This window comes from Panthera tigris, chromosome B4 (assembly GCF_018350195.1).
Source record: "Panthera tigris isolate Pti1 chromosome B4, P.tigris_Pti1_mat1.1, whole genome shotgun sequence".
Taxonomy (NCBI): Eukaryota; Metazoa; Chordata; class Mammalia; order Carnivora; family Felidae; genus Panthera; species Panthera tigris.
In genome coordinates this window covers 104,317,554-104,341,756 of record NC_056666.1, presented here as the reverse complement: position 1 = coordinate 104,341,756, position 24,203 = coordinate 104,317,554, and the positions used below count along the sequence as shown (strand labels likewise).

The 24,203-nt window shown below is 34.9% G+C and overlaps 1 protein-coding gene across 8 annotated transcripts in view; it reads right to left on the bottom strand.

Annotated features, from left to right (window-relative positions):
- METTL25 (methyltransferase like 25) overlaps window positions 1-24,203 on the bottom strand; it is a 154,857-nt gene that overhangs the window by 57,048 nt on the left and 73,606 nt on the right. For 7 of the 8 annotated variants that reach the window (XR_006220085.1, XR_006220083.1, XR_006220086.1 and 4 more), the window contains exons 6-8: window positions 18,059-18,153; window positions 14,437-14,466; window positions 10,663-10,736 (exon numbers count right to left, since the gene is read on the bottom strand). Coding sequence is in view for 2 of the 8 variants with exons in the window: in XM_007085589.3 (XP_007085651.1) it covers window positions 10,663-10,736; window positions 14,437-14,466; window positions 18,059-18,153 (199 nt within the window). In the remaining 6 variants the exon portion in view is untranslated. Of the gene's footprint in view, window positions 1-3,661; window positions 3,721-10,662; window positions 10,737-14,436; window positions 14,467-18,058; window positions 18,154-24,203 lie in introns of those variants that run through there. The other variant, XM_007085591.3, reaches the window with a different exon arrangement.

Genomic DNA, 24,203 nt, shown 5'->3' with positions numbered 1-24,203 from the left:
CAGAGGAGGGAAAATGGGGTGATGGATTAGGCTGCAAAGGATCTTAGTGACAGATCAGAAATGGCCTTGAATGCCATAATAAGGATATTTTAGTTTTTGAGTACAAAGAAAAGGAATTATCAAACATTTTGAAGTTAGAAAAGTGACATGACTGTTTCTGAAAGACAAATTATGGAACTTCAAGAACAAATTAAAAGGGGGCCCTCTGTCAGAATAAAGCATGGTCAGCATGCTAAAAAGGAATTAGTATTCTTTCTTTTAATAAAAGTGAATGCAGTAGATCTAATTAAAATTCTACTCAAGTGAATCCAACACCACCCACATGCTTTTCCAAAAATACAATTGTAAGAACATGGTTTACATGTAGCACTCCCCAAAGAAACAAAATTAGTGTAGGAAATTTTAGGAACATGTGAAGTAGATGTATACCAAATAAGTGAAAACAAGCACATGCAGGACAGAAAGTGACAAAATCCAGTTTCTCTATCACTACAAAATACTTCTAAAATTAATTATTTTGTGCCTTTTTTATGCTAATACATACTGAAATACTTGAGATCCACATTTTGCTGAAAATGGAGACTGGTTAAGGGAACTCTGAAAATCTTCAAACTACTCTTAAATTTAAAAGATACAGACTTCCTAACTTCAATTTGGCCACACATAATGGATTAAGTAATTAGTTTTAATTTTGTGAGCCAGTTTTCATGATCTGGTTTATAACTTTTTTATTTGATTACAGCAAAACAAAAATAAAAATTAAACTAGGTAATACAACAATTATAGGTATCAAAAATTACAATATTTATTATATAGCTGATACCATATTGATCATGAAATAATAACTGAGTAAAGTGTATATATTTTCCTGCTCTCTTTCCAAGTGTTTGAAGAGATTTTTACATCATGAAACTCCTTTGGTATTTTATTCCTCTTAGAAAGTTTCCAGATAAGGACTTATTATAAAATGAAGAGTTTTCTATAAATTATTGAATTTGAAGACAAATGTTAAATGCTCAATCACAATTAAAATTAACAGAGTAAAAATGCTATATTTAAGTCCATGAAACAGTTCAGTTCTAACTTTAGGCTATGAACAATTAAACTTTTAAAATAATGTTTCAGATATTCTAAGAGTATATCACTTGAAAACTACTTTAGCTAACAAGGAAAACAAATTAAGCAAAATTAGAAAGATGTAATTAGGTAATCTTATTTTCTGCCTTTAGTGTTCACACTTTTAAAAAAAACTTGAGGTATAATTGATATATAACATTATATTAGCTTCAGGTATACAACATAATAATGTGATTTTTGTATACACTGTGAAATGATCACATGCCCAGTTAACATGCACCATACATAGTTACAAAAACAGTTTGTTTGTTTTTTTTTCCTGGTGATGAGAACTTTTAAGATTTACTCTCTTAGCAACTTTCAAGTATGCAATACAATATTATTAACTATAGCCACCATGCTGTATATAGTCAAATGCCCCCCCATAGGAAACTAAAATACTGAATCTTGCTTGTATTTACCATTCTTACATTTTTCTTGTTTGCCATATATTTATACTCCTAAACAGTTATACAGTTGTGCTTGTTCAAATTGTATAAATGGAACCATCTTCAAGTTTTTCCTGTGACTTTTATATGAACAAAATTTGTCTACACTGATGCATGCAGTTGTTATTCATGTATTTTTACTTTGGCATAGTATTATTCTACTACAATTTATCCATTTTTTTATTAATGAACTAAAGTTCCTAGATTTTGGCTCTTATAAACATTGCTGCTATGGATTATTCTTGTATAAGTCTCTGGGAATACATGTGGAAGAGCTTCTAGGATATACACATAGGCATGGAACTGCTGAGACAAAGTATTCTCAAGTTTTGTAGGTAAAACTAACTAGGCAACTAGGCATTTTCAACCTTATTAGGCAACGCTAACTTGTTTTCCAAAGGAATAAACTAATTTTTTTTTCTCTCACCAGCAATGGATGGTTCTAGTTGCTCTGCATTTTTGCGATCATTTGTTATTAGCAATCTTCTAAATTTCTGCCTATTTAATGGTTCGAATTGGAAAAACCTCAATCCTCCTTCTGTGTTTCTTCTTTCCTCTCACACTTCTGACGACTAGCATACTCACAACACTTCTGACACCAGACGTGTGGCGTTTCCCCACACCCAGCAATTCTGTGACACCAGCTGGGTATTCTACACATCAGCTCAACTCTGGTACCGTCTACCTAGAGACAGCACTGATCCCACAAGGTAAGGGGATTGCCTTCCCACCTCAGATGCCAACTGCAAGGACTAGTTCCCCAGGTTACACACAGTCTGTCCAACCTGACAAAAAACTGACCTTCCCCTCCCCTTTACATTTAGTTATTTGGTAGAACAGTTCACAGAACTCAAGGAAACACATTTCCCAGTTTATTAAAGGATAAGATAAAGAATACAGATGGACAGCCAGATGAAGAGGTGCATAGGACAAGATCTGGGAGGGTTCCAAGCATAAGAACTTCTGTTCCGGTGGAGATGGAGTGTGTCGCTTTCCTGGTAGGTGGGCATTGTGTTTACCAACCTAAAAGCTCTCCACGTGCCATACTACTGGGATTCTTGTGGAGGTTTCATCACATAGGCATGGTCAATTATTACTTCAATTTCCAGCCCCCTTTTCCTTTCTGAAGAAGGGGCGGAGGCCTCAAACTTCTAATCATGGTTTGTTCTTTCTGGTGACCAGCCCCAAGCCAGGAGCCATCCAGGAGCTTACCCAGAATTACTTCATTAGATCAAAAGATGCTCTAAGAGCCCGTATCACTTAAGAATTTATAAGGGTTTGAGGAGTTCTGTGCCAGGAACAGGGATGAAGACCAAATGTATATTTCTTGCTACAAATCACAATATCACATGGTTATAAAGATAATATCCTATTGTGGTTTCATTTTACATGATCTTGGTTACTAATTAATATTGAGCACCTTACCCAATGTTCATTAGCCAGCTGAGTGTCATGTTTGTGAACTGAGTAATCAAGTCTTTTCACTATTTTTCTTTATCATAGGTGAATTTTTCCACAAATTTGTAGGAATTCTTTACGTATTTTCGCTACTAGTCTTTTTTCAGTTATAGGGCTTCCAATTAGTTTCTAACAGTGGACACTTTCACTCTTCTGAAAACAGTTCTTAATATTAACGTAATTGAATTTTCAATCTTTTATTGTAAGATTTCCAGGTTCATATTTAGTTTGAGACACGCCCTCCCTCAATGTCAGAAAGATATTCTTCAATACTATTTTCTGAAAGTATTATAGTACTGACTTTCATAGTTAAGGTTTTAATCCACTCTGAATTGATTTTTGTGTTTGTTGTAAAGCAGGGGTTCAGATTTTTATTTTTTTTTGTGTAGTAGTCAGAAGAATGGTTCACCAAAGATGTCCATATTCTAATTCCCAAAACCTATACATACATTATGTTACATGGAAAAAAGAAATTAAGGTTGCAGATATAATTAAATGTTCTAATCTGCTGACTTTAAAATAAGGAGAGAATCCTGGATTATCCAGAGGGCTCAAGGTAATTTCAAGGATCCTTTTAAGAGGAAGAGGAAGGCAGAAAGGAAGTCAAAATTACAGAAAGATTTAAAGATGCTATGCTGCTGGCTTTGAAGACTGAGGAAGGAGTCATGAGCCAAAGGATGCAGGTTCCCTTCAGAAGCTGTCAAAGATAAAGAAATGGATTATCACTTGGAGTCCCCAGAAAAAACGCAGCCCTGAAAATACCTGACTGTAGCCCAGTGAAACCCATTTTGGACCTCTGACCTCCAGGGGACCAGATAATAAATTTATGTGGTGTTAAGCCATGAAGTTTGTAGGGATATGTTACAGCATCAAAGGAAACTAATACTTACAACTGTGTAAGTAACTACTGTCCTAGCACTATCTAATGACTACCCCCTCTTCTCTCTGATGATCAAAACAATATAACAAAGTATGACTGCTGGATCATATGGTAAGAGTATGTTTAGTTTTGTTAGAAACTACCAAACTGTCTTCCAAATTGGCTGTCTCATTTTGCATTCCCACCAGCAATGAAATGCAAGTTCTTATTGCTCCACATCCTTGCTAACATTTGGTGTTGTCAATGTTCTAGATTTTGATTTTCTAACAGGTGTGTAGTGATAGCTTGCTGTTTAATTGCATTTCTCTGATGACATATGATGTAGAGGATTTTTTCACGTTATTTGCCATTTCTATTACTTTTTATTTCCTCCTGTATCTTCAAACTTAATCTGGGATCATTTTGCTTCTGGCTTAATTCTTCAGTGCTATCTGCTGGTAGCATATTTGCTCCATTTTTTTTTTTTTTGTCTGAAAAAGTCTTTATTTCACCTTCATTTTTGAATACTGTACATTGTAGCCTATTTTCTTTCAGTACTTTGAAGATATCATTAACCTCTAGCTTCTATTTATGCTAAGAATTTACCTGTCAGTTTCATTTTGGCTCCTTTGGAGATATCTCCAAAGATATTTCTTATCTCCCTCCTCTTTCCCACCTCTGGCTGCTTATGTTTTCTTTGCCTTTGTTTTCATCAATTTTACTATGGTGTACCTAGAATTTATTTTCTTTTTTGCTTCTCCATGGAGTTTGTGTATATCTTAAGTTTCTTGGACTTATGTCTTTTTTCCAATATTGGAAAATTCTTAATATTGCTACTCCCCTATTTTCTCTCTCCTTTTTTCTCAAACTGCAACTAATATGTTTGTGAAACCTACTCACTGTATTCTCTATGGCTCTTAGTCCATCTTTTGTATTCTCCATCTTTGTTTCCTTGTGCTTCACTGTGGATATTTTCTTCTGATCTGTCTTCCAGTTCACTAATTATTTCCTCAGCTGTATCTACAATGCTATTAATACCACCCACTGATTTCTTAATTTCAGTTATTTTATTTTTTCAGTTACAGAATTTTCACTTAGGTTATTTTTTGTATGCTTTGGTGCTCTGACAAAATATTTTTATTTATATGTACATATTAAGTATAGATTATTTTTATTTTAAGATAATTGTAGGTTCACATGCAGTTGTCGGAAAGAATTCAGAAAGATTGTTATTCCCTTTGTCTAGTTTCCTGAAATGTCTCATAATGGGATCTTGCAAAATGATAGTACAGTATCACAACCAAGATACTGACATTGATGCAATGAAGTTACATAAGGATCACTCATGTTGCTGTTTTATAGCTACACCCAATTCCCTGCCATCTCATTCTTTCTCCCCCAGAAACTACTAATCTGTTCCCAATTTCTATGATTTTATCACTTTAAGAATGTTATATAAATGGAATCACACAGTATATAACCTTTTGAGACTGGTTTTCTTCTATTCAGTATAATTTTCTGTAGTTTTCATCCAGGTTGTTATATCAATAGCTCATTCCTTTTTATTGCTGGGTAGTATTCCATGACATGGATTAGCAGTTTGTTTACCTGTTGAAGGACATCTGGGTTGTTTTCATTTTGGGATGTTATGAATAAAGCTGCCATAAACATTCATTTACAAGTTTTGTGTGAAGATAAACTAGCCTCTGTTGATACTTTGTTAGTGCTAGAACTTCCAGCTTCCCACATCTTCTCCACCGATACTGTGGTAGGGGTGGCCTTGTAACTGCTGGGCAATGGTGAAAATCCTGACTCTACTAGGCCTTCTCTGATGCCATACTGGTGGGGAGAGAGTGTAAAACCATTTTACTGCTAGGTGGGCAGGAAGTCCAAATTCCCACATGGTCTCTGACACTGTGGCTGTAGTGGTGGGGTGCTTGTTACCTCCTGGTGGGAAGGAAATCCTAGTTTCCTACTTGGCCTCTCTGACACCATTCCACAAGGAGTGTTCAGGAACCTTATTACAGCTTGGCAAGGATGAAAGTCTGGGCTCTCCAATGGGTCTTTGCTGAGAGTGGGATCACAATTTTTTATGTGGTTTCTGGCTGTAGTATGGGAGGTTTGTCTGAAGGTTTTCCTATGCCTTCCTCTTTCCTGGTCCAGGTATGTATTTTTTTTTGTATGTGCCTACTGGCATTTCTGGATTGCAGTTTACTTCAGCTCCAATACAAGGTTTTTAAGGCAAAAAGATAACCCAGAGAACTTCCACCATGTTGCTCCTTGGGTCCTGAGATCTTGAGCTAGTTTGTCTTCTTCTTTCTAAGATTCTTTCTGAGTCTTCTTATAGTTTATAGATAGTTCTAGATTTTTAATTGTAATTACCAAGAAAAATATAAAAAAAGTACAACCGCTCCATTTTCCCAAAGTAGAAGCTTCTCAAGTTGTTATTTTAAGCTTTTCTCTAAATTCCAATGAGTCCATTTCTGTTGCATGCGGTTGATTTACCTTGGTTTTTGGTCATGTTGTCCTATTTCATCATATGGCTGGTTATTTGGGGTTGCTTGCCAGATACTATATACAGCAAACTTTAGTGATAGTTTGAGCCTGCATATATATTATTTTTGTCCAGAGAGGATTTGCCAATAGTAGGCAGCTAGAAAAATACTCTGAAATACTTTAATCACAGTTTCAGATAATTCTAAGTGGGGCTTTAGGCCATTTTAGGACTGTTTCATTTATGGTTTACCCTCACTCATAGAGTGGATCTAACTCAAGGTAAGAGTGGTGTGCCTGGCCTATGGAGTCCTCCTCCTAGGGCAGGCCATGAACTTTAACTCTTGTCTCACTAGAACTGTTACTTTATTGAAAGCTGTGCTCACCCTCTCTGTCTACTTTGTTAACTGTCAGACAGCTGCCTATTCTATACAGATGCTTCTGGTGAAATGCATCCCCTAGAAGACACAGGGCTTATGTCTCTTGATTCCCATCTTCTCTTAGGTATTTGCCCTGTAGTAGTTCTTGCTCTTGTTCTTCTTCTCCTTCTTTGTTTTTATTTTTATTTTTTGCATCAACAAGAATACTTTAACCTTTAAATTTGACATCAACAAAAGATGCCTGTGTCTTTTCCAAGTCTCTTAGGATAGGATTCACTTCAAGTATGAATAATTTCATGAGACATAGTGACATTCAAGTCCCCACATAAACACATAACTTATCTTTTTTTTTTCTAGTTTTACTGCAAATAATTGGCATACAAGTTTAAGGTGTATAGCATGATGGCTTGATTTACATATATTATGATATAATTATCACAATAGGTTTAGCTAACATGACCACATTTTTTCATATAGATACATTTAAAAAAAGGAAAAATATCCCCTTAAGATGAGAACTCTTAGGATTTACTCTCAACAACTTCTATATATTGCATAGCAGTGTTATAGTCATTGTGTTGTACATTACATCCTTAGAGTACCTATTTATCTTATAGCTAAAACTTTGTACCTTTTCTCACTTTCCTCCAATTCCCCATCTCCCTACCCTCTGCCCCTGGTGATCACAGGTCTCATCTCTTTCTATGAGTTTGGTGTTTCTTATTTTGGTGTTGTTTTTGAGATTTCACATATAAGTGAGATCATACAGTATTTGTCATTCTCTATCTGACTTATTTCACTTAGCATAATGCCTTCAAGGTCCGCCTATGTTGTTGCAAATGATAGGATTTCCTCATTTTTTAATGGCTGAATAACGTTCCATTATCCCTTCATCCAAAGAAGGACATGTTTCTATATCTTGGCTAATGCTACGAACGATGGGGCTACAGATATCTTTTTGATTTAATATATTCATTTCCTTCAGATATATTACCAAAAGTGAAATTACTGGATCATCTGGTAGTTCTAGTTTTGATTTTTTGAGGATCCTTTACTCAGTTTTCCACAGTAGTTGTACCAATTTATAATTCCACCAACAATGCACAAGGGTTCCCTTTTCTCCATATCCATGACAAATGTTATCTCTTAGTCTTTTTGATGATGGCCATTCTAACAGGTGTGAAGCAATCTCAATGTGGTTTTAATTTGCATTTCCCTAATGACTAGTGACGTGTATTCATACATGTACTTGTTGGTTGGCCTTTTGTCTATTCAGGCCCTTTGACCATTTTTAAATTTTTTTGTTGTTATCAAGTTGTAGGAGTTCTTTATATATTTTGGACAGTGACCTCTTATCAGATACATGGTTTGCAAATATATTTTCCCATTCTGTAAGTTGTCTGTTTTTTTTCTTCTGTGTAGATGATTTCTTTTGCTGTATGGAAGCTTTTAAGTTTGATGTAATCCCATTTGCATATTTTTATTTTGTTGTTTGTACTTTAGGTGTCATATCCAAAAAGTCATTACCAAGACCCATATCAAGGAGCTTTATTCTTATGTTTTATTCCAGGACTTTCATGGCTTCAGATTTTACATGAAAATCTTTAACCCATCTTGAGTTAATTTTTGTGAGTGATATAAGATATGGATCCAGTTTCCTTCTTTTACATGTGAATATCCAATTATCCCAGCGCCATTTATTAAAGAGACTATCTTTTCTCCATTGGGTATTCTTGGCTCCTTTGCCAAATATTGGTCAACTGTATATGCTTCAGTTTATTTCTGGGCTTTCAATTCTGTTACATTGGTCTCTGTGTTTATGCCAGTACCATCCCGTTTTGGTGACTACAGCTTGATATCAGGAAGTGTGATCCCTCCTGCTTTGTTCTTCACAGGAATTCTTTGGCTACTCTGACTCTTTTGTGGTCCATATAAATCTTAGGAGTGTTTTTTCTACTTTAAAAAAAAAAAAAGCTACTGTGATCTTGATAGGGATTGCACTGAATCTAGATGGCTTTTGGTAGTATTTACATTTTAACACTATTAATTCTTCTAATCTATGAACATAGGGTATCTTTCCATTTATTTGTACCTTCCTTGACTAGAATTAGTGGGAAGTTGACTTTGGTTTTTGGATAGACTGAATTTGATATATCTGTAAGGTACTTAAGTGAAAGAGGTTAAGAGTGGATACCTGATTCAAGATATTAGTTGTGAGGGGGGTGCCTGGGTGGCTCAGTTGGTTGAGTGTCCAAATTCAGCTCAGGTCATGATCTCACAGTTTGTGAGTTCAAGCCCTGCGTGGGGCTCTGTGCTGACAGCTCAGAGCCTGGAGCCTGCTTTGGATTCTGTGTCTCTCTCTCTCTGCCCCTCCCATGCTCATACTCTGTCTCTCAATAATAAATAAATGTTAAAAATTTTTTTTAAAATAAAAAAAAGATATTAGTTGTGAAGGTAATTCCTAAGAGAAAGAGGATATATTAAGAGACAGGAGCTGAGTATAAAAATATTAGCGAATGAAGATATATGTAGGAGGTGAGTTAAGAGGAAAAACCCTTTAAGTAAATAGGTGACAGACAATGCCAAGTAGGGAGGAAAAAAAGCCTCAGAATGCAACTTAAGGGAAGATAAGGAGGAAGAGAGTCTGGAGAAAAAAACCCAGTTATCAACATTGTCAAATGTGGCTGAATGGCCAATCAGGCTTTGGAATGAAAGCGTTTATAATAAATACCATCTATCTTCTGAGTAGTAAAAGAAGCAGGAATGTGGAGGGCTGGACAGTGTAATTTTTAAGAGAGAAGAAAGATTCATTAAAAAATGGAGACAATTTTAAGTTGTCATTGGGAGAGCTAAAAAAATTTATAAAGAGATTTGAGGTCTCAAAAGAAGCAGGCAATCAATATCTGAGTGGACATAAACTTGCAAAATTTTGTGATTTTTTTCAACAAAATCAGTATCTTGTGATGAACTCAAGAGAGGGAGCTAGTTTTCAGGAAAGCATGAGAAATTAATTTGTAGACAATTTTAAAGATTGGTAAACATATGGAAAATAAAATGGAGACTGCAATAAGATTTGGGAGTTAGTTACACAGAAATGATAGTTTAAGCCAATGGTATAGTAGATATTTATATGTCATAATTTCTATCAGTAAAAAAAAATAGGTTATTTTATTTCTTACAGAGAAATAATAACTAATCTAAAAATAGTTTCTATCTCTGTTAAGTGTGGATTCATTTTTGAGAACTTTAAAACTGTCCTATTTTAATCTGAAGAATAATCCTATTACAACCAAATGGCTATCAGAATCCTAAAATTGTAATTAGCAAGAGGATATTCATGAAATTTGCCAGACTTGCAAATGTATGCTTGAGTACAGCAGTTACTGAACCAATATTATGGAAAAATTCTCCCATTCCTGCCTCTCTGTATAAGCAATGCATTATTTGGAAAAAACAACAGCAAACAAAACATGTGCAGGGCTATTATTTACCAGTAGTACATGGGCCACAATTATTTATGATCAATTTCTGTTCTCATTAGTTAAGTGTTTAGGCTGTACTGGTTGTGAAACATTTTAAATGTAACCCTTGCTATATGATAACATTATATTCACTGAATTACTTATATATAACATTTCATTACTTCTAAAATTTTAAATTATAACTGACACAGACTATTTTATCATTACACAATGCTTCAGGACAAAAAGGAAACATTAGAGCCCCCACTTTAATAATGATTAATCTAAGATACAGTTGCTGCATACTTCTTTGTTACTACTGACATTATGCTCAAATTCAAAGCTTCTTTTAAAAAAACAGTGATGTTGAATAAATTCACCTAGGCTAAAAATCACTTCACTTATAAGACAACAGAGTTATCCTTATTAAAATAAAATCCTCCTACCATTTGGTGATGCCATAACATTCTTTAATAATATCCTGAAGGACAGCTCGATAGAAGAGTGATTCAGTAGGCAGCTGAAAAAAATGTAGATAAATATAAGCACAAGAAACAAATAAAAAACATATATCGAATCAATACTAGAGAGTCAGGAACATAAGTGAATGTTAGAAATCTGACTTTATTGCAAAACATAGAGGAAACTTTTATAATTTTTCCATTCTAAGTTAAATTGTTACCCTGAGGCTAATACTAAGGAAGCAATTCTGCATGAAAATAGAAGAAACTATAAAAGAAATGGTAGTGAATGGTGGAAGAAACAGCACAATCAAACAAAAATGAGCTAATGTCCCAAATGCAGTGCGTTCAGTTAAAAATGTAGAAATAAACTTTCATGACCAGCAAGATCAGCTCTGGAGCCGAAAAGAGAGCAGTAAGGTAGAATACATGCAAAAGAGAAGTGAACACGGATTTGTCCTAATGGTGGTGGAACAGAGATCGTATCACCTAGGATTCACACCCAGAAAGAGAAGATACTATTGTAAGTAAGGACATGCTAAAAGTATGTCTGAGGTCTAAAAGATCATAGCGTTGGCTACTGTAGAATTGAAAAGGGCATGTCTTTTTGTCCCTCAGGAAGGATATAGGATTAGGTATCCATGAAGGTTTTCCAAAGCAAAGAAGATATGGATGAAGAGAAGGGCCTCAGGGAAGCATGATAGTTTTGAGAAAGTATAAAAGAAAACACTTCACTGAAACAAGGGAAGGGGCACTTAAACTAAGAAACTACAAAAGTCACCCAAACTCTATCCACATCCCCACAGAACTCTTAATGACAGTGTAAATAAATCCAATACAAAATAATATCAGCAACAGTCCTGCTTCCATGCAAAGTTTCTAACGAAAAAAAAAAGGGGGGGGGGGGGAAGAAAAATGAGCCAGAGTGGAGGGAGGCCAACAATATTGAATGGTCCTGAGAAGGCTAATAAGGTGAAAACCCCAAACTGTGCAATGACTGGTAGTTTTAAAGACAGAGTTCAGTACACTGTACAAATTCCCTGAGTCAAACTTCTTTCCCTTTTCCTTCAGAGCACAACATTGTTATTTTCGTCTGTTTTCAACTAGAATATGTTTGGATTCAGACGAGGTCTAGCATAAAATACAATTTTGCCTGTGTGCTCAGATAGAAAACTTACTCTACTGCTCCTCTCTCATCTGACCTCAAGTTCCTACACTGTGGGCCCCAGGCGCTGAGGCTACAAAAAAACACAAGTTGGGAGCTGAGGGTGAACCATTGTTTCTTGCATCTTCACCTAATGGCACTGACTTCTTAAATCACTGGAGAATGTCTGACTTGCAGGATTTTGACAGAGCACTTGGAAAGGGCACGTGTTATATCCTTCCAAGATGGTGGGGATAGTGGGGAGGGTGATTCTAGTCGGAAATGGTGTTAGGAATACCAAAATCCCCAGTTCAGCTCCTCAAATAATGCACTGAAAGCAGACATACTTGAATACTACGAAATTTGTAACCTTCAAAAGGTATACTTCTTAAATAAAATCTCTTTCTAAATGCAACACCTTGACGTAAGACAAACTCTGATTTGTAAACTTTCTTTCTAGAAGACTGCTCCAAAACATATCATTCAAAATTTTCCATCTCTGCACATATTTTTCATTTGGCATTTTTTTCATCTTGAGTAATTCTTTTTGTAGTACCAAAAATCTCTATCATCCGTCCCTTCCTTCTCCCCATATCCCTTCAGTTTTCTCACAAAAATGCTGAAATCCTCTTTCATATATTGACACCTATTGTTCTATTGACATTTAAGGCATTTTTAGAAATATATTATTACATGAAGTAAAATATTAGTATTATAAATGGTTTATAAAGTTCTTAACTTTTTATTTACTTAGCTATACAATAAACAGGAACTTTAATTTTACATGAATTTTACATGAAACTTCCAAAAATAGTTGAGCTGGTATTTGAACTGAAGAAGCCTAGCTCTGATGTCCACATATAAAGCCATGATGCTATATGGCCTCTTGGACACTTGGGCAGGGATGGTGTCGTTAGTTTTTATTCAATACTTCAGTCAGGAAAAAAAATCTTAAAAATAAAGTTTCCATACCTATGCCTTTGAGAAAAATTATATAAACGGTATCAAGGTAATTATATAAAAGAATGCATATTTATATTGTTATTAAAAACTGGTTAAAGATGACAAAAAAACCCCAAGAAATGCATTTAAACAAGAGATCATACAGAAATGCAATGCACAGAGAAATAAAAACAGGATAGAATAAATCATCATTCCTTAGTTATCCTGAATAAATAAGAGCCTTACAGCTGTTCACTAAGAGAAAGGGAAGAGAGTTATGAAGTGCCTTCAAACGTGCATTCCTGGGATAACTGGGTCTATCCATCCTGGTAAATACAGATGGAGGCATGTGGGAAGGGAGTCAACATCTCCCCAGCACCCTGTGTCTGACAATTCCAAGAATAAACTGGATGTGGCTCAGAGTTTACTTTCTCTCCTTCACAAATGATAAATCAACCTAACACTTTAATGCATCTTAAATCGGAGGGAGCAAAAAGCACACGCTTAAAGTATATATCTTAGGCATGCATTTTACAGGTCTAGTGGAGACGGCACTAAGCTGGAAGTCAGTACTCTGCAATTAATTAAGGGAGGTAGAATGCACTATTAAACTTCTGCTGTGTATCATGTTCTCATGTAAGTTTGGGATAATACTCAACTTATAAGATTGACTGTAAACATGAATAAGCACTGGGGAAACTGAAAAACACCATAAAAATGCACAGGGACATTATGATGAAGGCTCTTTTCTCTTCCAGATCCTAGGGAACCACTAGACTCATAAGCAGTACAACTGCAAACCAGCAGTTTGAGACGAAAGCCCACATACCTCAACAATATGCCCTAATGCCTTTAAAAAAATCAGCTTTTATCAATTTTTAGATAGGAACAACAAATATATTTAAGAAAAAAAGTTCTTAGCATTGAGCCTGGGCCAGAGTAAATACTCAGTATATATTTGCTGCTATTATCATTTTAAATTATAATTATTTAAAAAAATTCAAATTGACATATTAATGTTCCTTGAAAAGAAGCAAAAAGAGATTTCTAACATTTAGGTACAACAAGAAAAATCCTGTGAAAAGCTTAAAAAGAACAGCTAAAAAAACTTTTAGAAATTCCTAATATGTTTCATCAATCATAAAATAGAGAATAAGGCAATTTTATGGACATTTTGGGGGATATATTTAACTTCTGTTTATATGTGCAAGTCCATTTGGCTATTTCAACTAATGACCAATCAAGTTAATAAGGAAAAAAACAAACAAACAAAAAAAAACAACAAAAAAACAATGCAGGTCTGTGTTTTGGACTGTAGTTAAAAAATAAATTGAATGCTATACTGTGTTTATCTTTGCTCCAACTAAGCCCATAAGAGCCTGATAGTCAGCAATAGCAGTCTTTGGAAATATTCATAGACTGTTTAGTGTATTATGAAGAAATGACACATTAGTACAAGAATATAATGTGGACATTTTCTTAAAAGTTCAATTTCCTTTTTCTGGAAGTTCACTTCTCTTTTAAAGAGAAACTTCTAGAAAATGTACAAATTTGAATATGAAGAGGTGACAAGAAGACTCAGGTTTTAAGTTCATCAGCAGGTCAAGTAAGAAGAGTACTTTAAGAAAACTATCCTGTCCATCTGCTGTATTAGAGTAAACACTTGTACTTACCCCTTGGCCAACCGCAACCCGTTCCAATGCCTTTAGAGAAAAAATAAGGAGAAAAAAGTAAGACAAAGACTGCTGGTATATTTAGTCTTATCTTATAAGACTTATAAACACACTGTATAAAGGCTTATAAAAGTGACATTTAAAAAGATTAATTAAGTGATAATGTGTAAGTTTACACATTTACAAGTGTTAATATCATTGAGGAATGTTAACCAGTATAGTTGTATACTCTAGGGTTGATTTATAATAGATGTGTGTCATGTACACAAACACATACACACCCAATTGTATATACTCCTTGAATTTTAGAAAGAATAAGAAAACGAAAGAAATAAAAGAACATGGTCTTGGCTCACTTTTAGCTGTTTAGCAGAAACAATCAAATCCAAATCTATTATTATATGTGTGTATATAATAAACATGTTTATATACTACTTCTAAGTGTATTCTCTTCTAATTTTTTATAAACATATAGTTGCCTTTTATTGTACAAGGTTTTATTGAACAGATTATAGGTGAAAATTTAGTTTAGAATAGTATGTATAGTTTTGGTTGGCCTGGTCTACAAATTCAAATCAAAGTCACATATGATCAAGTGCCCAAAAGAGAAAGAATACATATTTTTACAATTTCTATATAGCTGGTTTTACATTTATATTTATTTAAGATCCAGATGATTTTACAAAGTATTTCCTCATATTTCCAGTAAATATGCATAACCAAACATATATAAAAGATACTTCTGAAAGATTTATCATAATTTCAGTATGGAATAAAGGCTTCTAAAACTTCCATTTTTAAGAGACAAACATTTCTACATTTATAAAGTTTTATAACTGAATTACATTAATATTTCAATATTTACCTTTATTTTTTAAATTTTAATTAGAAAATATTTCAAAATAGAGTAGTAAAATATAATAGATCTACATATACTTCCTATTCAATTTTAGAATACCCATGTTTGCTTCAGGTTGCTATTCTTCATAAATAATAACTCACATACTTTTAAAACTGAAAGATAATTTACAGATTATCCTGTGTAAGTACAATTTTTGCAGAGGCACAAGTTCACTGGCAAGGTAAAATAAGTTGCCATAGTTGTATAGCTAGTTAGCAAGTGAGCAGGAAGTAAAAACTTGTTCTTTGAACCTTAACTTCACCTGCCCTCATACCATTAAGATTTAGTGGGAAAATGAGTTCACTGTATAAGAAGTTGCTTCGCAGAAATTATTTGAAGAAAAAAATTATAATTCTCCAAAGACTTGGACGATACCTTCACCTAACATCTAGAGCCAGAGTTTTAGGAATACAGGAGCAAATTATTACATAATTTTCATGTTAAATTAAATAGCAACAGGCCCAGAATAAGTTTATTATTGAAGAAAACATTGATTTTCTTTTACAGTACTGTCTGTGCTCATTTCAGATTAGATTTTTGTTTTACAGCTTTGGCTAACAGGCTGAACTGAATAAAGAAACATGGGTTTTTAATAATAAATTGTTTGGTGTTGATAAAAGTGTCTACTTTTAGATAAGAATAACTAGTTAAAAGTAGTCAATACCAAGACTACTTTTAGTATGTGTTGCTGATGACGGACTTTAGAAATACAAATGATAAATTTTGGTTACGTAATAAAAGATAACCAGGTAGGTGATAAGAAGTTTCTTGCAAACATTAGTATTTTTCTTGGCCAATAAATAAAGATAATGAAGAAAATATATACCAAGTGTTAATCGAAAATATTTTGCAGTTTTATCAAGCTTAAAGTATGCTGACATGATTGTGCTAATCTAATTAAAATTTATCTCTGGTTAGTACCCTTAACAATTTTTCAAAGCATCACCAGAAAGTTCTCCTTTCTCGATCTCTTTTTTTTTTTAACCCCTGTAACTTTGATTATTTGTGGAAAAGGTCAGTTATGGAGTAAAATACAATTAACAAAAAATACATCAAAAAAATGTTCCTTAGCATCCAAAAAAGAAGCCAAGGTAGTCAGGGACTGCAATGGAGCCAAGGAGAGGGGCATTCCATAGGAAGCTCACATTGGGCAGAGAAAGTTATTAAGTGCAGTGTGGTCTATACATTAAATATTCTAAAATTTATTTTTCAAAACCTCTTCTTTATGTTTCTTTGAATGTTTATTTTTATAGCAAACATTTTTTGTTTTGTGGGTACCATATATTCTTTTATCTCTGTAAGGGATATTAATAGTTATTTTATATTATTTTATTTTGTATAGTCTCCATTTCCTCCAAGTTGCTTTTCTTCAGTTTTTCTGATCTCTGTTCTTTCATGTTAGATTTTCCTTATACATCTAGTGATCCTTGGCTGTCTGTTGATAATTAAAATGGGGGTATTGTAAATGTGATTAGAAGTACTGTGCTTATGAGTGAGGACTGTTACTTGTGGGCTTTATCATAAAGGTGACATGTGTCCTGCTTTATTGTAAAATCCCTGATGCCAGCATCATTAGGTCTTTTTTCTTAGGTTAGTCAGATTCCCTAATTTCTTGCCTGAAGGGTATAATCCTGGCTGCTGCATTGTGAGAACTAAGTCATTTCAAGAATTACTTGTCACTATAACATGACCCTGAATAAACATTACTAGCAGATATAGTGAAAGAACAAGATAATTTCCAAGAAAAGCATTTTAAGAGGACTTTAAAAATTATTATTTGAGCATAAATAGATTTCTATGATAATACTAGGATCTGTGACCTAGAACACTGGTGTGCTATTTTTTATATTGCTGTATAAACTGGCAGAGAAATAATGGTCATAGAATAATTAATTTATCTTGGGGTTGGACATCAAACACATTATTTAATCAACTATATTTGAAATTTCTAATGACAAAAAATAACTTAGATGTTTTAACGTGCACCTATTCTTTATAAACTAACATAACACCATGAACAGAGAATACCACAGGTTAAAGTGTTCTAGGTGGAAGGACACAAGCCAAATAAGGCACATTAAAGGCTTTATTTAATTAGATAGTTACTTCCAGGTACCTTATTAATATCTTTCCCATTCTATAAAAAATTAGGAGGGACGCCTGGGTGGCTCAGTTGGTTAAGCGTCTGACTTCAGCTCAGGTCATGGTCTCGCAGTTTGTGGGTTGGAGCCCCGCATTGGGCTCTGTGCTGACAGCTCAGAGCCTGGAGCCTGCTTTGGATTCTGTCTCCCCCTCTCTCTCTGCCCCTCCCCCACTAATACTCTGTCTCACTCTCTCTCAAGAATAAACATTAAAAAAAAAAATTAGTAGACCAAATGATCTACTATAAACACATACAAACATACCACAGAACTGTGAATAAAGCACTGAACTAATTCGGTGTTTAACACTTGGTAGCTGGTACATTTTATATGGTAATTAAAGTAATTATATATAAAAAATTATATGTAAAAAAGTATAACTATAAATTGTTACCACACTGCATGTAAAGTAGATAATGCTGGAAGGGCAAGTGATTTTTTAATCAAAATTTGCAATGCACAAAAGCATTAATAATGATGCTCTGCAAAACTTGGCATTTAATTCATGATATCAGCCAACAACAATAAATTCTGTAACATCTGGATAAAGTTCTTAGTCCAGAAAAAAATATAATCATACCAAACATGCTGACATTCTGGCATTACGACCACAGCACCATCTCTCTTCCTTTAAATAATGGCACATTGGAAATCCCCACTTGTCTTGGGTGCTTTCTGCAGATGGAGGAAAAATATGGATTATTTAAATACGATTCTTCCTCTTTCATTTAAAGTAAACAATCTATTGAGAAAGAAAAGCAGTTATTGAGAGAGTCAAACAGTAGTTAAACATGGAGGTAGTAATGTTTAACAGTTCATTCCAATCTGTTAATTGAAAGCATATTAATGTTATGAAAGTGGTATTTTCAACAACAGCTGTTTTGTGTTTAAGCTCTAGGTCTGATACTAACCAATTTGCCAAAATTATTTTTTCTAAGATTTAGCAAGAGCAATTTAAAATGGAAGTACTCTTTATGTTCAGTGTAACTATAGGAAATAAGTAATGAGATTCTTGCCATTTATTGCTGACCTGACTTTCTAAAAAAAAATAATTTATTAAATGAAATTTGGCAATTTATTATAGAACAATATTAATTCATCCCTAACAATGATGAAGCATCAATTATTTTTTCAGCCACTATATTCACTTTCCAGAAAAAGAACAGCTGTATAAGCTCTTCTTTCTTCCTTGTATTAACAGGCTGCAATATTTTCAATTGTGATTCAATTTGGCTCAATTGCATATATGGTTTAAGTAACAACAACAAAAATCAACATTCACGGTTTAATCACACATATCTTTTGCCCAACTCACTTACAGAGTTCTGTACATGATTTGCTGATGTCCAAACCCTTAATGCAAAACTATTAATTACATAGGGGTTTTGAAAAGGAAAACAAATGAGTTTCTTTTTTAAATTGAAGCCTGGAAAATAAGAGCTTAAATTTTATCAAGACTATGACAATTAAAAGAAAAATAAGAAAAATATAAATTTTCTATTAGGTTAAAAAGTAAAAATAGAATTAAAACTTTGAAAACATAAAAAACTCTTTAAAAGAAAATACTGTTGAAGTAGATTCAACTAAATACATTTCTCTGCTATAAAGGATCAGATGACTTTTGATTAAAATAGAGAAAGTTTAAATTTCATGAAGATCAGAAGCCTGTGAAAGTGGTTTCCTTCTGTTCATAAATTAAGATTTATGATAGGCCTTACTGATAATCAGATGGAAGATATGGACCTTCCTCTGGGAATATAAATAATAATAATGTTAGTGTTTATACAGCACTTAATATTGTGAGGCACTATTGCTTTAACTGCTTTAAATGTATTAACTAGTTTTAGTCCCTACAGCAATTCTATGAGGTAGGTACAGTACTATACGCATGGTTTAGCTAGGGAAACTAAGCACACACAGGTTAAGTAAACTGCCTAAGTTGCAAAATATAGCACATGGTGAGGTAGGATTTAAACCTAGGCAATCGGGACTCCAGAGGACACGCTCTTAACCACCAAGCTATATAAACAACTTCAATTACAAATGCATAGGACTTGTGGAGCCCTTGAAGCCTATCCAGGTCCTGGGGATCCTTGGACTACTTCCTCTATTTCCTAGATGACCTGAAATAGCAAGTTGAGTTTTATTTAAGGTTTTACAATTTTACTGAGATGTGATTACTGCTAAATGAAAGAATAACTGTAAAGTTTTTTTTTTTTTCTTATAACCAAAAAGAGAAATATCTAGAGCTTACTGTAAAGGGTAAGGGGCTAGAGAGATGGGTTTGTGCTATTTTATTAAGAATAGTTAGGAAACATGCTAACCAATAAAATAGTTGGGTCTTCCCTGTCGCCCCCCTCCATCCCACATCCATTCTCTTCCTGTAGACAGGAATAGAGATTAAATGCATGATGTGATTAGTCCTGGCAGTCTTTAGAAAGACAGTGGTGAAGCTGTGAGTGTGTGGTAGGGAAGAGAGGGGTGGGAATTATTCAGAAGAATGCAGAGTTTTGGGATTCCCAATTGATTTTTAATAATAAAGGGAAGATGAAGGCAGGGATACATAGGATTCCTGGTATCCCTCTCTATTTTAGATGACACAAACATGGAAGCCAGCAGAAAAGACTTCTGAACACATGGGGCTGTCATTAGAAAACTGGAGGCTAATAAAAGATGGTCTTTACTTCACACATGTTCACTAATTTGTGCTGATGAAGGTGATGAGAGTAGAGAAAGGTTATGGTGTTCCTTAGGGCTCATAAACCTATTCTTTACTCCCACAATAAAGGCCTATATAGAAGGGTAATTTTTGTGTATAAGAGAGCTTCCTCTCCAACCCTACATTAACTGTAGTGGGAGAAGGACAGTCTTACTCAATGTATATGGCTCCCTGAATCCCTAGCCAAAACACCTAAGATCCTAGGGCAGTTTATAGGAACTGCCAGCCTTGGCTCAGGGCTATGTGAAATGCCATTAAAGCCTCTCTCCTTTGGACACCTGGTGGTTGTGGAATCTCCTTGAAGTTTTCTGAATCTACATCACAGTTTCCTCTGTGACTGAGGTCATGGTGGCCTCACAGTTCTGCTCATTTTTTAACAAAGAGCAAACAACTGATACAGAGACAAGACACCCTCAAAGTCAAAGAAAGCCTTTCATGTGCAGGTTCAATATTATCTTTGGACCCTATTTCACCAGCTTCATTCTGACTGCAGTGAAGAATGAAGCTCCCTTCTATGTTCTGAATCTAAGTCACAGAGTTCACTGTTTCTATTGTTATATATTTATCTCCTATTTAACTGTGTTCATAAATTCAGATCTAGTCAAAGTGAGCTTTAACCACCTTTATCAGTTATTTCCCCGGGGATCACTTTTATGCTATCTTTAAATGATAGTTTTAGAATAAATTCTCCTTTTTTTTTTTTTCATCTATCCCATTTCTTCTCTGTTGGCTTTAGAAATCCATCCATCTCATAAAAGTAGAGATTCTACTAATTTTTCCTTCTTATGTTAATAATATTACTATCTACTTAACTAAACAAGTTTGAACTTTAGAACCATCTTCTATTATTCTTTCCTTTAATCCCCCAGTTCTTTTAGTTATATCCTTAATTATATCCTTAAACATATCCTCTTATTTTTTTTTAATTTTTTTAATCTTTATTATTTATTTTTGAGAGAGAGAGAGAGAGAGAGAGAGAGAGAATGAGCAGGGGAGGGGGCAGAGAGAGAGGGAGACATAAAATCCGAAGCAGGCTCCAGGCTCTGTGCTACCAGCTCAGAGCCCCATGCGGGGCTCGAACCCACAAACCGTGAGATCATGACCTGAGCCGAAGTCGGACACTTAACCGACTGAGCCACCCAGGCGCCCCAAACATATCCTCTTAATTATACCTTCTTTTCATTTTCAGTCTTCATTAGCTTTTGACTAGGTAAATGTAATACCTACTAATTCTTTTTCTTTTTCCTTTAGTCTTGTCCATCCTTTACATTAAGAGTAACATTATCTTTCTAAAATAGACACATCTAACCATGTTACTCCAACAGCTCTTGCTTCCCTCACCACTAGCATCTATGAGATAAAACCCAGTACTTTTCTTACTGTGAATTTCAGGAGGTTCTGATGCTCCCTCTTTATAACATTCTCTTCCTCTGGTTCCATGATACCTTGCTCTCTTATTTGAGGCCTGATGCTCATCATATCCCCTGACAGTTTGTTATTTTCTATTAAATTAGACATAAGGATTAATGCATAAGAATTAATCCTACCTCACCCTTTATACTTTTTTGAGGAAAGATTTTGCAAACTCAAGTGCTTTCAGTTGGTAAATAAGTGTGTGAAGCAGCTAGATACAATAAAATAGGTAATCATCAATTTTCATGGTAACCAAGTATCACATTTGCCCAGTCTTACTGCTATTTAAAGAACAATTGGAGCGTAACACAACTGTCAAAATTGCCAAAAATGGGCCTGTGGGCACTATCAGAGCCAGTGTGCAACCCCTGTTCTATCTGTGTGCTTTCCCTACGCAGCCTTACCTATACCTCAATTTACACTGACAATTCCTGGATTAATTTCCTAGGTCAGCTATAACAAATTACCATACACTTGGTAGCTTAAAACAACAAAAAGGTATTCTCTCACTGTTCTGGAGGCTAGAAGTCTGAAATCAAGGTATGGGCTGGGTCATGCTCCCTCTGAGGCTGTAGGGAAGAGCCTTTCCTTGCCCTTTCTTAGGATCTAGTGGTTGCTGACAATCCTTGGCATTTCAGGGCTTGTGGCTGTACCACTCCAGTTTCTGCCTCTGTCGTCCCTCTGGGTCTCTGTGTATCCTCTCCTCTTCTTATGAGGACACTAACTATTGGATTTAGGGTCCACCTTATTCCAGCATGACCTCATGTTAACTAGTTACATCTATAAATACCCTATACCTAAATGAGGCCACATTCTGAGGTTCTGAGTTGACACGACTTTTTGGGACACACTATTCAACCTACTCCAATTCCTAAATTATATCTTCAACCTCTTCTCTAAGATCTAATTCTGATCACCAATAGCCTAACCACCAACTCCAAATGGATATTTCATTGGCACCTGATAATCAACATGTCCAAAATCTAAATAACTGAATGACACAAAACCAGATGTCCTAAAGTTTCCTATTTCGGTGACTGGCATCAACATCTACTCATTTACATGAGTCAAAAAGCTCAGGAATCTTTTCACTTTCCCATATATAGCATGTTTTAGAAATTCCAGCTTATTTTTCTCCTCAATGTTCCTCAAATCCATTAATATTTTCTATTTCCACCATCCCAAACTACCTGCACTGCTATGAAAGCCTCTTGATTGGTTACCAACACCCACTCTTGCTCCTTATTTCAGTTTTAATACTGCAAAGTGATATTTTAAAATATAAACTTCATCAGTTCCCTTCCCCGCTTAATAGATCCTTCTTTTCCTTTCAAGATTAAAAGCCAAGAAACAGACACTTAACAATAGAGAACAAACTGATGGTCACCAGAGGGGAGATGGGTGGGAGGATAGGTGAAATAGGTGACAGGGATTAAGGAGAGCACTTGTTTTGATGAGCATCAGGTGATGTATGGAAGTGTTGAATCATTATATTGCACACCTGAAACTAATATTACATTGTACGTTAACTAACGGGGATTTTTAACTAGAAACTTAAAAAAACACAAAAAACAAAAAAACATTAAGACTCTGTTCCTTAACTATATCTGCTTGTGCCTACCTCTCCAGCTTCATTTCATACCTTGTTCTCTGTCTCAGCCTTTTGTTCCACTTTCCGTTCTCTAAACTGGTAAAATACCTATCTCAAAGCTTTGGAATTTTCTATGGTAAGCCATAAATTTCCACACTATATCCCATGATTCTCCTACACCTATATCTTGTAAATAGCCCCTTTGTAAGTAAACTCATTTCAAATTATTCCAATGATGCAAACCCTCCATCTACTTACTGTTAACTTCCTGACCGACACCCATTTCACTTAGAATAAGACTTGTAATATCCTATGCAGCTCTACGTGATCGATACTCTCCACCCAGAGCTATTGCCTCCCTGAGCTCCTCTCCTACTGGTCTTCCTCATGTCCACTCTGGCTTCTTACTATTCGTCAAATATGTCAGTTTATTCCACTTGTGTGGAATGATTTTCCCCCAGCTACTCACTTGGTGACTCACTTACCTTTTTCATGTCTTTGCTAAAATCTCACCTTTTAATGAAGTTTCTCCTGAACCTGTATTTAATTTACTTACTTAGATTGTTTATTATTTATTCTCCTCCTTCTATTCTCATCCAATGTATTCTTTTTTTTTCATTTGAGAGAGAGAGAGAGAGAGAGAGAGAGAGAGAGAGAGAGCGCATGAGTGAGGGAGGGGGCAGAGGGAGACAGAATCTTAAGCAGTCTCCATTCTGACACAGGGCTTGATCTCATGACCTTGGGATCACAACCTGAGCTGAAATCAAGAGCTGGATGCTCAAATGATTGAGCCACCCAGCCACCCCCGTATCCAATGTATTCTTGATCTGAACTTTTATAACTATTTCCTAAATAGTCTCCCTGTCCCTGATCTAGCTCCATGTCAATCTATCCTCTCTACATCCCCAAATCACTACCTTTCAGAAATGTAGATGAGTATATGCAACTCCTTTGCATTAAACCACTACACAAGAGATATTTTTATGGAACAAAATGTATTTT